General features: G+C 39.4%; 1 protein-coding gene across 1 annotated transcript; it reads left to right on the top strand.

The window, feature by feature from the left end:
* The first annotated feature begins 272 nt into the window (after positions 1-272).
* Positions 273-14,765, top strand: LOC137101824 (glutamate dehydrogenase, mitochondrial-like). The gene is made up of 13 exons (XM_067480685.1): positions 273-1,039; positions 6,576-6,656; positions 6,748-6,803; positions 9,034-9,097; positions 9,301-9,395; positions 9,926-10,105; positions 11,256-11,393; positions 11,480-11,617; positions 11,717-11,797; positions 11,914-12,037; positions 12,149-12,240; positions 12,333-12,395; positions 13,235-14,765. Exons 1-13 carry the CDS (start codon positions 637-639, stop codon positions 13,352-13,354), a joined length of 1,635 nt encoding a protein of 544 aa, XP_067336786.1. The 5' UTR covers positions 273-636; the 3' UTR covers positions 13,355-14,765.
* Positions 14,766-15,275: the final 510 nt, after the last annotated feature.

Below are 15,275 nucleotides of genomic sequence, written 5' to 3'. Positions count from 1 at the left end.
TTTGCCCTCTACAACATCAGAAAGATCAGACCCTACCTCACGGAATATACAACCCAACCCCAGATTTTTATTTTTTTTTTATATTTATTAGTAGTGTGTAATTTGAACTCTACATTTTCTATCATATTACATCAAGACCTCCACTATAAATTGGTCTCTGGCTTGGTCTGAAATAAAATGCAAGAGCATCAGATCCTTGTACAGGGCGCTTCTGGCTGGTTGACTCATGCCAGTTTTTTTACAACAGTCAGTTATGAGTTTTCATGAGGGACTGTTGGTCAGAAGAAAACACGTTTAGCTTTTACCTCAAATACCTCCCTCATTTCTCATCCAATATACGTTTTTAATTTGAAAGTACTGTCCGGACATAAGGGTTTCTGTTTTGTAAAGAGGCCAGTTAGGTTTGTAAACGTTTCAGAAATGCTAGCTTTTAGCTAGCTAACGCTAAGCTACACTCGCCCGTTAGCTGGTGTCAGGACAACCGGTGGCACGCGCGCTGTGGGTCTGTGTAGCAGGAAGGGGCGGCGGGAAGGAGGGGCCGCAACTGCGATTCAACGTCTCGGCTTTATTTCCTCGTGTTGTCCCCGGTTCTCATAGCTTGCTTTAGCTGACGGTAAACTTCACTGAGTTAAACAAATGTACCGATACATTGGCGAGCTACTCACCCGGGGAGCGGGCAGCGTCCTGGCTTCTGGGTGCTCCGCCGCTGACTCGACGCTCCTGGCCTCCGCGTCCATGTTGCGGTACCGCGGCTACAGCCAGGCCGTGGACCGGGAGGACGACCCCAACTTCTTCACCATGGTGGAGGGCTTCTTCGACCGAGGCGCCGCTATCGTGGAGGACAAGCTAGTGGAGGACCTGAAGACCCGGGAGAGCCCCGAGCAGAAGAGGAATAAGGTCCGCGGGATCCTGCGGATCATTAAACCGTGTAACCATGTCCTGAGCGTCTGCTTCCCCATCAAAAGAGACAACGGGGAGTGGGAGGTGATAGAGGGCTACCGGGCTCAGCACAGCCAGCACAGGACGCCCTGCAAGGGAGGTGAGTCCATCACAGGGCATGTCATAACCTAAGGAGAATGTAAATAGGTACTTTTACTCTACTACTGTTTCAAGTAAAAGCTTTTAGGTACATGGACTTTACTTAAATATTTCCATTTTATGTAACCTTTCCTCCAGTTTAGTAACTTTGCAGATTGTTAAACCAGAATCGAATGAAATAATATCCAGTTGTGTTTTATTCTGGATGAAGCATTTTTAACACTTTTAACACTGGTATCTTCTGTGATTTTATCACTTTTATCATCAAGTGTTAAAATCAGCTCCAGCTTTACCTGCATTGGTAAATGCACCATTTTATTGCTATTAACCAAAGGGTTATTTAGTGAATAGAAGAAATAAATGTTTATGATTTTTACAGTAACTATCAGAAATCAAGTTTTTGAATTGGTTATCTCATTGAATCTTTACATGTTTTAAACTGGACAACACCTGGTTTTTGATTTCTGCAGAAACTTAATTATGAGGCACGCAAGTAAGAAAGAAGAACGGGCCACAACTGTTTCTCAAATTTAAATGAACTAAAAAGTATCCTATAAGATCATAACAACTGTCTCTTTAATTTCCTAAATATTTTGTATTTGGTAGAAACCTGTTTCTATAAAGTTTGGGACACTGAAATAAAAAGAGAATGCAGTGATTGTCTCTGTCTCAAAATTTTCTGGCATGAAATTCAAAAGCAGCAAATATTTTATGATTGTGCAACTAGAAATAGGTTTTAAAATCTATGGAAATCATTGCATTCGCTCTTTTTATATACATTTTGTAGAAATTGGTTGGGTTTTGGAAATACATTGGGTTTTTTGTAGCTTTAAATAATGTCTGAATGATTTCCAAAAAAATGTATAATTGTGACTGAATTTTTAAGAAACACATTCGCAGAGGGAACGTTTACTCAGCTATAGACAAATCCCAATAACAAAAATTAAAGCAATTAAGATGTAGCTGACCAACGTTTAGAATCAGCAGTGTGTGTCAATTGTTAATACTTTAAATTTTTGATTTTTAATATTGTAAATTTGTACTTCTAAAAAGATGTCATTTGGTGACTAATGTGTATGATTGATTAATTGAGGAATAGTTTCAACAGTTTTAATTCAGGTCCCTGCCACACTTCTGCTACTTCTTACTCGAGGGAAGAGCTCATGAATACCCCTTAGGACTTTTTTCCAATTTTTTGGCTTCTACTGTGGATTCACTCACTATTTGGATCAAGGAGGTGCATAACAAAGTGAGGCCCCTCAGAAGATAACACGCTAAGCTGTGCTTGTGCGTCACGGCCAGCACAGTATATTCCTCTCCAGCATGTTCTCACTCTGCAACAAAATGGATGAGTTGACCATGCTGCTTATCAATAACAGAGACTTTTCTATATCCTGTGTTTTGTGCTTCATGGAATCGTGGCTGTGTGATTTTATACCGGACTCTGCGCTACAGCTGGGGGCGGAATCTCAACACAAGCTTCCTGTAGCTGCTCGCACCGGGTTCAAAGCTCTGTCTTTCACCTACAGGCTGATCACCACAACAGCACCTGCTTACCTCAACTCCCTCATTCAGATCTACAATCCTTACGGTCCGCTGCGGTCTGCCAACAAACGACCTCTGGTGGTCGCAGCACCGCACAGAAGATATCAAGCAAAACTCTTCAGCGCAGTGATCCCACGATGGTGGAACGTGCTACCAAACTCTGCTCGCTCAGCAAACTCACTCCCAATATTAAAAAAACAGCTTAAAAACAGAACTCTTCCACATTTTCCTATGGACTTAAAACTATTTTTAAAAACAACAACAACAAAACTTTGCATCTCGTGAAATGTAAACACTTTTTTCTCCTTGACTTGGATTTTTGCTGCCTTGTACCTCACGTGTAAGTCGCTTTGGATAAAAGCGTCTGATAAATGACTAAATGTAAATGTAACTTTCCAGAGCGGATAGACACACAGGCTATCCCACAAAGGAAAGGGAGGTGGAATCTGTTTCTATATCAACTGTGGCTGGTGCAGAGATGTTTCTGTACTGTCTCTGCACTGTTGCCAGGACCTGGAGGCCTTCATCAATACAAGCAGTTTATCAAGTGCCCATCCAGAGAAGCGAACGTCCTAGGCCACTGCTACAGCACCATCAGCAGTGCTTATCATGCTGTTCCTCACGCTGCACTGGGCCAGTCCGACCACATTGATTTCGGCATAGAGGCAGAAATTAAAACTCTGCAAACCTGCTGTGAGGACATTAAAGAAGCGGACTAGTGAAGTGTGGGGGAACTTCAGGAGAGTTTCAAGGATGTTTTTAGGTCTGCCACTAACATACTGGATAAGTACGTGGACATTGTGACGTCCTACATTAACGTCTGTGAGGACATTGCATCACGCATCAGGGTGAGTTATAACAATGACAAACCTTGGTTCGCAGCTAACCTCAGACAGCAGAGGTCACAGAAAGAGGCTGCATTCAGAAGTGGAAACAAAGATAAATACAGAGAGGTTAAGTAAAGATTTAGCAAGGAGGTGAGCAGAGCTAAATGAGTGCATGGTGGGAGAATGACAACAACAATTCTCAGGCAACAACTCTGTCTCTGTGGAAAGAGTTTAAGGCAATCGCCAACTACAGGCTTCACTCTGAACAACTGGCAAACAGCCTGAATGAATTCTACTGCCGCTTTTTAAGACAATGGGACAGACCAGATACCCCCCACCAGGCATTGATCAGCAGCAGCACACCCCACTGCCACATCTAGATCACCCACACAGCTTTACACCTCAGTGTTCCCCTCCCATCTGCCACTCACACCAGTCTTAAAGAGGGAGATCTGAATAGACTGTTTGAATGGTTGAACCCACAGAAATGCACAGATCGGAATCTTGTCTCCCCCTCATTTTCACATTTATAACACCTCACTGGAGACCTGCCATGTGCCAGCCTTCTTTAAGACCACAGCCATCGTACCATCCCCTAAAAAGGCAAGGATCACAAGACTCATCAATTGCAGATCCATTGCCCTGAATCCACTCTATTGAGAAGGTGATTGGCTGCAGCCTCCCATCTCTCCAGCAGCTGTACATCTCCAGGACATGGAAACAGGCAGACAGGGTCACAGTCGACCCCTCTCATCCCAGACATGGAAGTCTTTCAACCCCTTTCCTCTGGCTCTCGACCTCATGCCACCAGTTTCTTTCGTTCATTCTCTAGACTGATAACACCATTACCTATGTACACACTTCAGGTTGAAGGTGTAATAGTATATCCGCACTATTACAACTACCCCAGCTACTGGAACATGGCTTGCTGGTACCTTTTCCCTTTTTATCACAGATCAGTTACAGCCACCGTTGTATGTGTTTGACCTGGGGCCCCATCTCTCCCTAAAGTAACCTTTTCCTGCAGAAAAACTTTCAACTTATAATCAGATCAACTCATCTCATATTTCTGCTGACAAATCTTTGAAATTTAAGGCCCCAAGCAGCATCTTGAAGGGTTTGTGGAAACATCCCATGATTGCGGTTGAGGAAATGGGTGTTGGGTTGTAAAGTGTCATGGTGCAGTAATGATTTTAGTGTTGTAGGTCCATCAGGTGACTAATGTTGATGTTGTTCATGTTGTGCAGCAGTGAGAATGAACTTAGTATGTTTGCTGTTCTTTGTGCTTTGGTTGTAGTTTTATTCCATATGGCAGGAGATATTCCGTTTGGTTTTAGTGAATATTTTTGTCAAGGATGAATTTTTTTTTTTATTTCAATGTCCCTCTTTGTTGTTGAAGACAGACATCTTCAAAGTGGTTATTTAGTCCAAACCTTTTAATATATTAGTGATTTTTAAAAAAACAGTCAATCATCTGATATCTCATATTAGAGGAGCTGGAATGAGAAAATATTTAGTTTTTGCATGAAAAACTCAATGATTAAGTCTTTTTTACAGGCGAATCTCGTTCATGTCAGCTCTACTAGAAATATTTAAACTTGCATGAAGAAATACTCAATTAAAGTACAAATAGACTTGCTAATGTAAATGTCTCAGGATTTGTATTTTTATTTTTGTGATTTAAAAAAAAAAGGTTTTAAAAGGAGAGTTGTTGTGGAGAATCAGTTAAAACTTGTTTTGGATTTTGGATTCATCTTTCCTGCTAACCCAGATGCATTTGATAAGACCTGGTGGAAGAGGTCAAAGGTGTGGTTGTTACAGTTTAGCAGTAATACATTTTTACTGAGGACAAACTGAATGGAAACTGTTTGTTTTACTTTTAAATGACTCACACCCAGAATGAGTCTCTGTTGCTGCAGAAAAACACGTCTGTCTGCTTCCTTCAACTCGTCTCTCTTTATTTACTTCCCTGCCATCGCCTCACTTTTATCTTCCTCACTTTTTTACTTTTCTCCTCGTCCATCATCTTGTCTCAATAACAGAACTCCCGCTCTTTCGTTCTTTTTTTTCTCTCTAAGCTGCAGCCATTTTGAGCTGTTTTCCAGCAGCAACCTATGTTTACTCTGCATCTGTTGGCTCAAATCCAGGCTAATTTGAAGTAGGCAGAACTCTTTCCACTTATCGTCTTTTGTTTTTTTTCGCTCAGACAAATGCCAGCAGCTCATTTCAGCAGCAGAGGGAACAGGCTTTAATTTTCACTGGCCAATTAGAGGAGTAAGAATATATACAATTCCAGATGTTGCACAGCCGAATGGATTCATGCACAACCTCATGTTTCTTGATTCTGTATCAATTGTAAACCAGAATTACATGTCCCCTCTCAATCAATCAATCAATCAATCAATCAATCAATCAATCAATCAATCAATCAATCAGTTTATTCTCCAGCCTAAGCTTGTTCCTCTCATGTTCTACACACATTCAGCAACTCTCCAGATACCTTGGAAATCTATTGTTAACAACACTAACCCAAATTTTGAAGTTACAGTGTTTGGTGAATTCTCACAGAATCATCAAACATAATCTGTTTTAGTCCAGGAAAATTTTTAATTCAGTTCTCTTTACAAATAAAAAGATATTGACAGAAAATAATGATTGCAACAAAGAAATGCACATTATGATATACTGCAGAAAGTTATGGAGCAAACTTTGTTTATGTTATTTTTAGTGAAAAATTTCCCCTATTTAAACAATAATTTCAGGTAAAGACATTATTATTTTCTCAACCAGAATTTAGAAATGGTCACCATGTACTAATTTCTGGGCTATCTGAAACATTAGCGGCGTGACATAAATGTATGTAACACGTGAGGAACAAGCTGGGGCTAGGTGACACTGAAAACTACCATCAAACCAATAAAAGATGAAGGGACAACATACTGAACAACAAATGAGCAGGCTAAGTCATGCAGAATACAAATATACATAATTAAAACTCCAAGATCTAAACTGTCAAAATGCACATTGTCTTTATAAGAGATGTAGTTATTCATTTTTGCCATTGTGTTAACATTTACCCAATGTCACAGTAACTAAGGACGCTTCACTAAGTTTACAAGGTGTCAGTTTTTTCAGAACCGTAACAAATGTAAAATTTTATTTCAGGAATCCGTTACAGCAATGATGTTTCTGTAGATGAGGTGAAAGCCCTGGCCTCCCTCATGACATACAAATGTGCCGTCGTTGGTGAGTGTACACATGCACACTAAAATGAGTCCTGTGGTTTATGTTGTGCGGTAGAAATGCTGTTTACTCAGATAAAGTAAATTCTTTACAGATGTGCCATTTGGTGGTGCCAAAGCTGGAGTGAAGATCAGCCCAAAGAATTATTCTGTAAGCTCACACACAGCCTCTGCCTGCTTTTATTAACAAGACTAATCAACATGTGCCAGTGACAGAGTGGAACAGGCGATTTTCATCCAGCAGAAATTACTTTAAATCAAAAAGTTTTCTGTCAGTACAGTGATATAGCCTTGTGTACTCTCTGATCATGTAATAATATCATGTGTTCAGTATCTGTCCATGTATTTTATGTCATGTGTGGGTTTTATAAATGTGATGATATTTTAGCTTTTTTCTCCATGTGTTGTCTCACCAGATACATGCGGAATGTTCCTGGGTTATAAGTTAGAATTTTTTCTGTTGTTTTCAGTAATATTTAACTCCACATATGAAGACACTGTGGTGATCCTGCACAGACACTTACACTAAAAAACACTGTAACTATTTGACCAGTATCTTTTTATGGTATATCTGGATTAAATGTCTGAACAGAACCTGAACAGACTAAACACAAGTTCTACTACCAACTTTGTTTAGACCTGCTGGGAACCAGAAATACTCATCACAGGGGCCGGCCCCCTCAGGTCCCAGGACCTGCTGCTGTACACGCTGTGTGCTGAGTGAGCCTCCTGTCAGCATCTCTGTGTTTTCTGATCCACTCACACCCCCATATTACAGACTGAGCCATTGAAACCTGTGACTCAACTTCGATGCTCCTCTGCTGCTTCACGCTGCCCCTCAGATCTGCCCATTTCTTTTGTCCTTTACATGGGGCTCAGCAGCTCAGGGTTTGTATTTTACAAGAGAATCGTTAAAGGTTATTTCTGAAGCACCCTGACCTGCCTTGCAGCAGGATAAACTGTGGTGTCTGTTTTGAGACATTTGAAGGTGATGAGTTTAACCCAGTGGAAAAGTAAAATCAGCTGATTTCTGAGTAAAAACAGTAGGTAGCAGGAGATAACATGACTGATAAAAGCTTCAGTGATATGTATTAAACCAGTTGTTTTCTGTCATTGTTTACCGGAAAGCCACTTGTGATGTGTTGCCACTGTGAAATCATCGGAGCTGTGGTCCCAAGGGAACAGGAGGATTTTACTTTTATTGGTGATAACAGTCAGAATTGACAGGGAATGCTGAGCCATTAGCTGGCAGAGAGACACTGGGATTCTCTCTGTCTTACATGATGAGTCATCAGCTTTTTCTCAGTGGTTAGTGAGCTTCGCTTTTTCAGTTTCCCTTTAGCGAAGCTCTCATATAGCTTCCCACTGACCTGAGGGAATTCTGTCCAAATTAACAGCAAATGTTAAATCAGTTCAGTGTCATATCACAAGTTGTCTGCAGCTTTTTCAGTCTTTATAAACCCAATAATAAACACAGTGTGGAATTATCACCTCTCTGACCATTTCAACTTTCAACTGAACATTGTAAAAGTAGAATGCATAGCAGAGCTGCTGTATTGGATTGTACAGGTTTACAATGGCTAATGAATGTATATCATGGTTTAGTGTCTCCTTGTTTTTCCTTATCATCTGGCTATACTGAATCTATTTTAGTTGTCTCGTCGTTTTATATTCATGATGTAACTATATATAATTTTCTGCTTCCATGTGGTTGCTCTTCGTTTCTTTCATTTATCCTCTCTATCTTTAGATGTTTAGCATTTATATGTTTATTTATATGTTCTCTGTGATAAAGAGAATCTGTGGTCATTTTCATACTTTTTGTAGCCGTTTTTCACCTTTTAAGTTTGTATGGCTGTTCCTCCCTTTTACATTTATTTGTAGTTCTTTCACTGGCTTTCCAACAAGAGATATTAACAGTCATGTCATACACAAACTGCGCTTCAGGTGCCCTCTGACTTCTTGGGTCATGGCCAGTTCAGTAATCCATAAAATCATCCACGACTGACGTATTTTCACACTGTTGCACTGGTACTTTAATTGAAAGATGTAGGTACTTCTAGTTTCACTCTGATCTTTTAAACACAAAGCTTTTTTACATCTCCAAAAAAACTGCACCAAAGATTTGCTTCCACTTGTTAAAGACATTTTAGTTGCACGATTGAGCAATTCAAGCGTTGAAATAAAAATAGCGGTAATAAAAGTAATGGTCTAGTAAAGACTTAGGGAAACATAGGGAAGCAGCTGCTGTGTCTGAAAACAAAACAGCACTAAAGCTGACTGAGTAACATGTATCTTGTTAGTTTATAGCACCAGTAAATCATGTTTGTTTTTGCAGGGGGTTCTAACAACAGCTAATCTTTGGTTTCAACTTGTTTTAGGATAATGAGTTAGAGAAAATCACCAGAAGGTTTACTATCGAGCTCGCCAAGAAAGGCTTCATCGGTGAGTGAATGCGATAGTGAGAATGCTTCATTCCTTCACTAAAGCTAATAGGTTTCATTGGTTAAATGATTATTTGTGAAGAAACAACACAAAAAAATCTATTTATTTCCCCTGTTGCATTAAATTACATCTGTGCAAGACACATACTCTCATCATACTTTAAGAAACCTGATGTTGTTGTTGTCCTCCTGATGTTTCTGCAGGGCCTGGTATTGATGTTCCTGCTCCGGACATGAGCACAGGGGAGAGGGAAATGTCGTGGATTGCTGACACCTTTGCCACCACCATGGGACAATACGTAAGTCTCTGGATTTCAACTCTGGATTTGCTAACAAACCTGAGAACAAATGTTGGATTATAAAGGTGACACGAGAAGTAAGGAGGAATAGGAATGTGTTGCAATAGCTGGTTTTGTTTTGGATCCAGTTCCAAATGGGTAAAACACTGGATTTGTTAGGCTCACGGTGAATCACACTTTAAACACTGTGTGATTCTGTGACTGTCACGTTGAGTGACACTTAGCAGAGGGACAGCAATCACTCCATCTTCAGGTAACATTTAGAGCAAGTCAAAACTTGGAGATGAAGCAGCGTAGAACAAGTTTCATCAACCTTGGTTCATACCAAGTACCTTTGGGATTTGACTTGATGAGTGCTCCTACTTACCAAGCTTTTGACAGAACTTGCATATGTTCATGTTGGCAGATTTACAGTGGACTCACTGTTACACCTGAAACCTTTTGTTTTTGTTTTGCTTGTGTCAGAAACCTCCACTCTTTTAAGTTTTTACCTCTGTCTCAGGTTTATCTTTTTCTTTTTCCATATTCAGGACATCAATGCTTACGCCTGTGTCACTGGAAAGCCCATCAGCCAGGGAGGTATCCATGGTCGGATCTCTGCCACCGGCCGAGGAGTCTTCCACGGCATTGAGAACTTCATTAATGACGCAGCCTACATGAGCCAACTGGGGATGAATCCCGGCTTCCAGGGCAAGACCTTCGTCATCCAGGTACAATGCAACAAATTAACAGAAGAGTGAAAAGTCCTGAAGAGGATTTTAAAATGAAACTTATTATCAGTTTAGCAACTTTTAAACTAATACTGAGTATGTGTTGCATTAGTTTAATTGTTTTTTGATTCTACTGATCATCAGAAATCTGTTTAAACAACCTAATAGGCCAGTCTAGAGCCCAAATTAAAATGTCCAGTCTTCTCTCCTTTAACCATTTATATATAATACAGGGTTCATATGGGTGCTTTAAATTCTTGAAAATGCTTGAATTTTAATGTTCTGTTTTCAAGATATGAAATGTGGAGAATTTTGAAAATGCTTGAAATAGTAAGTGTATGTCTTTCACAATAAATAGCTGTGTGACAGAGCAGTTAGTTCGCTTAGTAGGTGGAGAAATAAACTAGTCTAAAAGGAAAACTGTTACACCCGAGTGTGCGTGTGACTGATCGGCCAGTTTGTTTTCATGTGTCATCCTGTTGTTTTATTCAGCGTTAACTCGAAAAAGGAAAATATAAAGCATGGATAAAAAGAGGACCAAATCTAAGCAGAGCCTTCTGTAGAAAAGACTACAGCTTTTCACCATATGAGCGGTATACCATACTTCTCCTCGTCCCTCCATCTCCCTTTCCATCCTCCCTCCCTCCTCCTGGATCCCATTATTCTCAAAATCTTAAGCGGTGACTCGACAGCAAGCAGTGACTCATCTGAAGCAACAACTTTTCCATCAGGTTTAGCAGAAATATTACAGTAGACATAACACAGAATCCTCAGGATATTTCTTTCATTCATGTCCCAGTGGACAAGCTTAAGCTATAATTAGCAGTGTCAAACACAAACTCCCAGTTTGTAAACACAAAGAATAAGACTCTTAATGGGAGTATTTGAGTGTCCAAATGTGTTTTCAGTCCTAAAGAGTGTGCAGCAGATTTTTTTTATTATTATTTTATTTAATTTGTGTTCATAAATCAAGGCAGAGCTGCAACATTTGATTCGGTAATACTTAATTAAGTTTAATTAAGTTTTGTTCATATTCAGGTGCAGCAGCATAAATGTGTGCGAAGTCTGTGACATTTTACTGTAAGACTCATTATCACAACATCTATCTCAACGTCTATTTCAGAAGTCTGGCCTTTGTATTTGTCTCCAGGGTTTTGGTAACGTAGGCCTCCACTCCATGCGATACCTTCATCGTTTTGGTGCAAAGTGTGTCGGAGTTGGAGAATTAGATGGAAGCATTTGGAACCCCAATGGCATCGACCCCAAAGAGTTGGAGGATTACAAACTGGTCCGTACTGGGCCTAAAAGGACTATTAACTGGTCAGGACTTGTGATAGACGGAAAAACTAAACTTGTGTGTTGTTTTGTCTCCAGGCCAACAGCACCATTGTGGGTTTCCCAAATGCAACACCTTATAAAGGAAATATCCTGGAGGCCAACTGTGACATACTTATCCCTGCCGCTAGTGAAAAGCAACTAACCAAAAGCAATGCACACAAGATCAAGGCAAAGGTAACACAAACACATTATTATCAAGTAAACAGTGAATCAGTTTGCCCATGATTGTGGTGCTGTATCGCCGACACTAAACTGACATGGAGTCTGTTTCAGATCATCGCAGAAGGTGCAAATGGTCCCACTACACCTGAGGCAGATCGCATATTCTTGGAGAAAAACATCCTGGTGATCCCAGTATGTGGAGTTCTTCTGATCTTGTCTATGATAAAGAATTCATGGTGAAGTAATCTGTTGTAAAGTTTCAATTCCTCTCCTTGTTTCTTCTGCTGTTTTCTCCTCTCCTGTGTCAGGACATGTACCTGAATGCCGGTGGTGTGACGGTTTCGTACTTTGAGTGGTTGAAGAATCTAAATCACGTCAGTTATGGTCGACTCACCTTCAAATATGAACGAGACTCTAACTATCACCTGCTCAGTGAGTAGGACCACTTTTTGCTTCTCAGTGGCATTAACACCGATTCAGTTTGTCTACTTTCCTGCTTCTTTCATCACTACCTTGTTAATATTTCTCTTTTCTTATCTCCAGTGTCGGTCCAGGAGAGTTTAGAGAGGAAGTTTGGGAAACATGGAGGCTCTATTCCTGTCATACCCACTTCTGAGTTTCAGGCCAGGATCGCTGTCAGTAAATACATATTACTACTACTACTTCTACTGTACCACTAATTTGATGCCCTCTTCTCTAGTGTTGTAACAGTGTGTTTTGGTTGCAGGGAGCATCTGAGAAGGACATTGTTCACTCAGGTCTGGCATATACTATGGAGCGCTCTGCCAGGGTAATACACACACACACCCACACACACACACACACACATCTATTATCTATTGCAGAATAAGCAGGGTGATCATTTGAGTCATCCCTTTCCCCAGTAAAGTCTCCAGCTTCTCCTGGAGGATCCTTTGGTGTTCCTGGCTCAGATAGATACAGTAGGGATGTGAAAAAATTATTGGTACCACAAAGAAGAAGAAACCCAAAATTGTCTCTAAAATAACCTTAAACTGACAAAAGTAATAAAAGAAATACCTTAAGAAATAAAAAGAAAATGACCTAGGCAGATTTGTCAGCAAGGATCATAAGTAATTGGATTATTATATCTTAAAATGTTTCCTGTATGATTAGCATCACACGCCTTAAGTCTTGTAATCATTCAGCCCATTTGACTTGGAGAGAAGTGGACATGCTTGCTGTTTGTGAATGTGTCCACAAGACAGAACATGGACCAGAGAAAGCAAGGGAGAAAAAAATCTGAAAAATACAAACATGCATGTCAAAGGTAATGAGTGAGATTATTATTCTGAATCATCATTTTGCTCACTTTTCCATAAAAGACACAATGGCAGTCGTACTGGGTGTGACCTGGAAACATTTGTCACTTCTAGCATGGTACATTCATTCACATTAACAGAGAGGCACCAAGTTATTAACACATATATTATTGTAATACTTTAGTAAAACACAGGATGGACATTGAAAATTATTGTAGTGTCCTGAACTAAATGGTTTAAATATTCAGTCATTGTCTGACCTTTTATTAAATATATTGTAATGAGAATGGTTATGTATTCAATTCATGTTATCATGATTTTTGCCTTACTCTTCTCCCCCCTCACGCAGCAAATCATGCGAACAGCCAACAAGTACAACCTGGGTTTGGATCTGCGGACGGCAGCATACGTCAATGCCATCGAGAAGGTCTTTAAAGTTTACACCGAGGCCGGCCTCATCTTCACATAGACTCACCTCAATCTATGTCTGTCCGTTACCTGTTCCATCTGTTACCTGTTCCATCTGTTACCTGTTCCATCTGTTACCTGTTCCATCTGTTACCTGTTCCATCTGTTACCTGTGTCTGTTACCTGTCTGTCTGCAGGATTTCTTCAGGACTGTTTGAACAGAATCCAGCATTTGCAGTTTTTGCACAGCAGCGGTGTGAATGAAAAGTCTTAAGCTGTCTACTTTGCACTGGCTGTTTTTTGTCTTCACAGACCTATTTCACGTTTAGATAGATTTAAAACAAACCTGAGAGACTTCAAGTTTAATCCTTTTTACAACAGGCTAGTTCACCAGTGAGCTGCTCTCTTATGAATCCGACAGCTGCTTTCTGCACATATTAGCATCAATATAAAGAGATAGGAAGTGAATCTACTGTTTAAGCCTTAATAGCAAAACAACTTTTCACCATTTGCCTGCAACATGCTGTGTGGCCAAAAGTATGCAGACATCTTTATTCACAAACTTCAGTGTAGTGCTGATTTTCTTGGTTTGGAGCTGAAAGAATTTGTGAATTATTTAGATTTAACTCTACATTTTTAAGTCCAAAGAGCTTAAAATATATTTCTGCTTCATATCATTTTGTTATTATCATTTTCCCTACCCTTTATTGCTTGATTAACTTTCAGTCTGGGAAATGTCTAAAAAAATAATTCAAAGAACAGAGATTAAAAGATAAACATTGTTTTGAAGGCATCACAAACCATCTTTAGATTTTTTTGAATATAAACTGAATATGTTTGCACTGTATGTCAGACAAAACAAGACACTTGGTGACATCTCTGTAGAGCTTATGGACGTTTAATCAGAAGTCCATAAAATATCAGACAGTAGTGGATAATAGAGTGGATGTGCATGTACATTTAAAAATAGTGGCTTTATTGTTAAAGTGCTGTTTCTGATAATCATCATTTGCCTTTAAAAAGTACATTTTTTAAAAATATATTTTTTATTTTGTCATGGTTTCAAATATTTCATGTACTATACAAACACCCCAAAATATTCATGTCTGGGGAGCAGGAACCAGATTGTTTACTTAAAAAAACAGTTGCTGGAATAATTTGTTAAAAATCTAAATTGTGGATTTCTGAGATTCACAGATTTGGGCTTGTGGTTCTTATTGACACATGTTGAACCAAAATAGTGCTTTCTTGTTTTGTTAGACTTAAAAGGGTTAAAGGGGAAATTTATTCTGCTGGAACAGATTATTGTCTACAAACTTTTGGCCCCGCGGTGTGCACTGTATTGTTTCCGGGTTAAGAGCTTGTATGCATTTTGTTTTTTTTTTATATATATATAATGTAATGGACACGTGCCTCAGGACTTTAGCTTTATTATTTACAGCCTTCAGATTTATTAAAGGACCATTCTTGTATTTTTGTGTGTTTTCAATCATTAAGTACCAATTCTTGTTAGTGATTGTTTTCCTCATCCATCAGTTGGCAGTTTCAGTTCTTTCGTTTAAGCAGCCTCTGCTACAGTTCAGTTTTAGTAAAAATAATGTGAACAGAGAAAAATCCATTTTAGTCACTGTCGATTAAACTTTTATGTTGCTGCTAAAAATTAGTATAAAAATTTGATTAGTGTGCATCTGTTTACACCAGTCTACTTATTTAAAAGAAGAAAATGCTGAAAAGAATATAAATTAAATAAAGTAAAATAACAAAATCTCAAATTTGCCTCACGGGTTTTACAGTCTGCATAACAGTAACAGTCTCTGACCTTGGACCCTCCAATCAGATAAACGAAAAAGTTCCCTGACAATTCTGGATGGAACATCAGGAAGAGCGACAGAGCAGGAAGTCCTCTTCCAGGACAGACAGAAATCTCATGTCCTGTAAGCTGAGAAACAGGTTTACATTAAGGACAAAATGACAAGGATACA

Source organism: Channa argus, chromosome 1, assembly GCF_033026475.1.
Source record: "Channa argus isolate prfri chromosome 1, Channa argus male v1.0, whole genome shotgun sequence".
In the NCBI taxonomy this organism is placed as follows: domain Eukaryota; kingdom Metazoa; phylum Chordata; class Actinopteri; order Anabantiformes; family Channidae; genus Channa; species Channa argus.
Note: the sequence above shows the minus strand (reverse complement) of the source record. Positions and strands in the feature narration are given on the sequence as shown.

Bases quoted from the DNA above. Each gene is read 5' to 3' on its own strand.
- LOC137101824 (XM_067480685.1), top strand. From the start codon at position 637: ATGTACCGATACATTGGCGAGCTACTCACCCGGGGAGCGGGCAGCGTC. The intron at 6,804-9,033 runs GTAAGCTCACAC...AACTTGTTTTAG, and splicing joins TCAGCCCAAAGAATTATTCT to GATAATGAGTTAGAGAAAAT. The intron at 9,396-9,925 runs GTAAGTCTCTGG...TTCCATATTCAG, and splicing joins CCACCACCATGGGACAATAC to GACATCAATGCTTACGCCTG.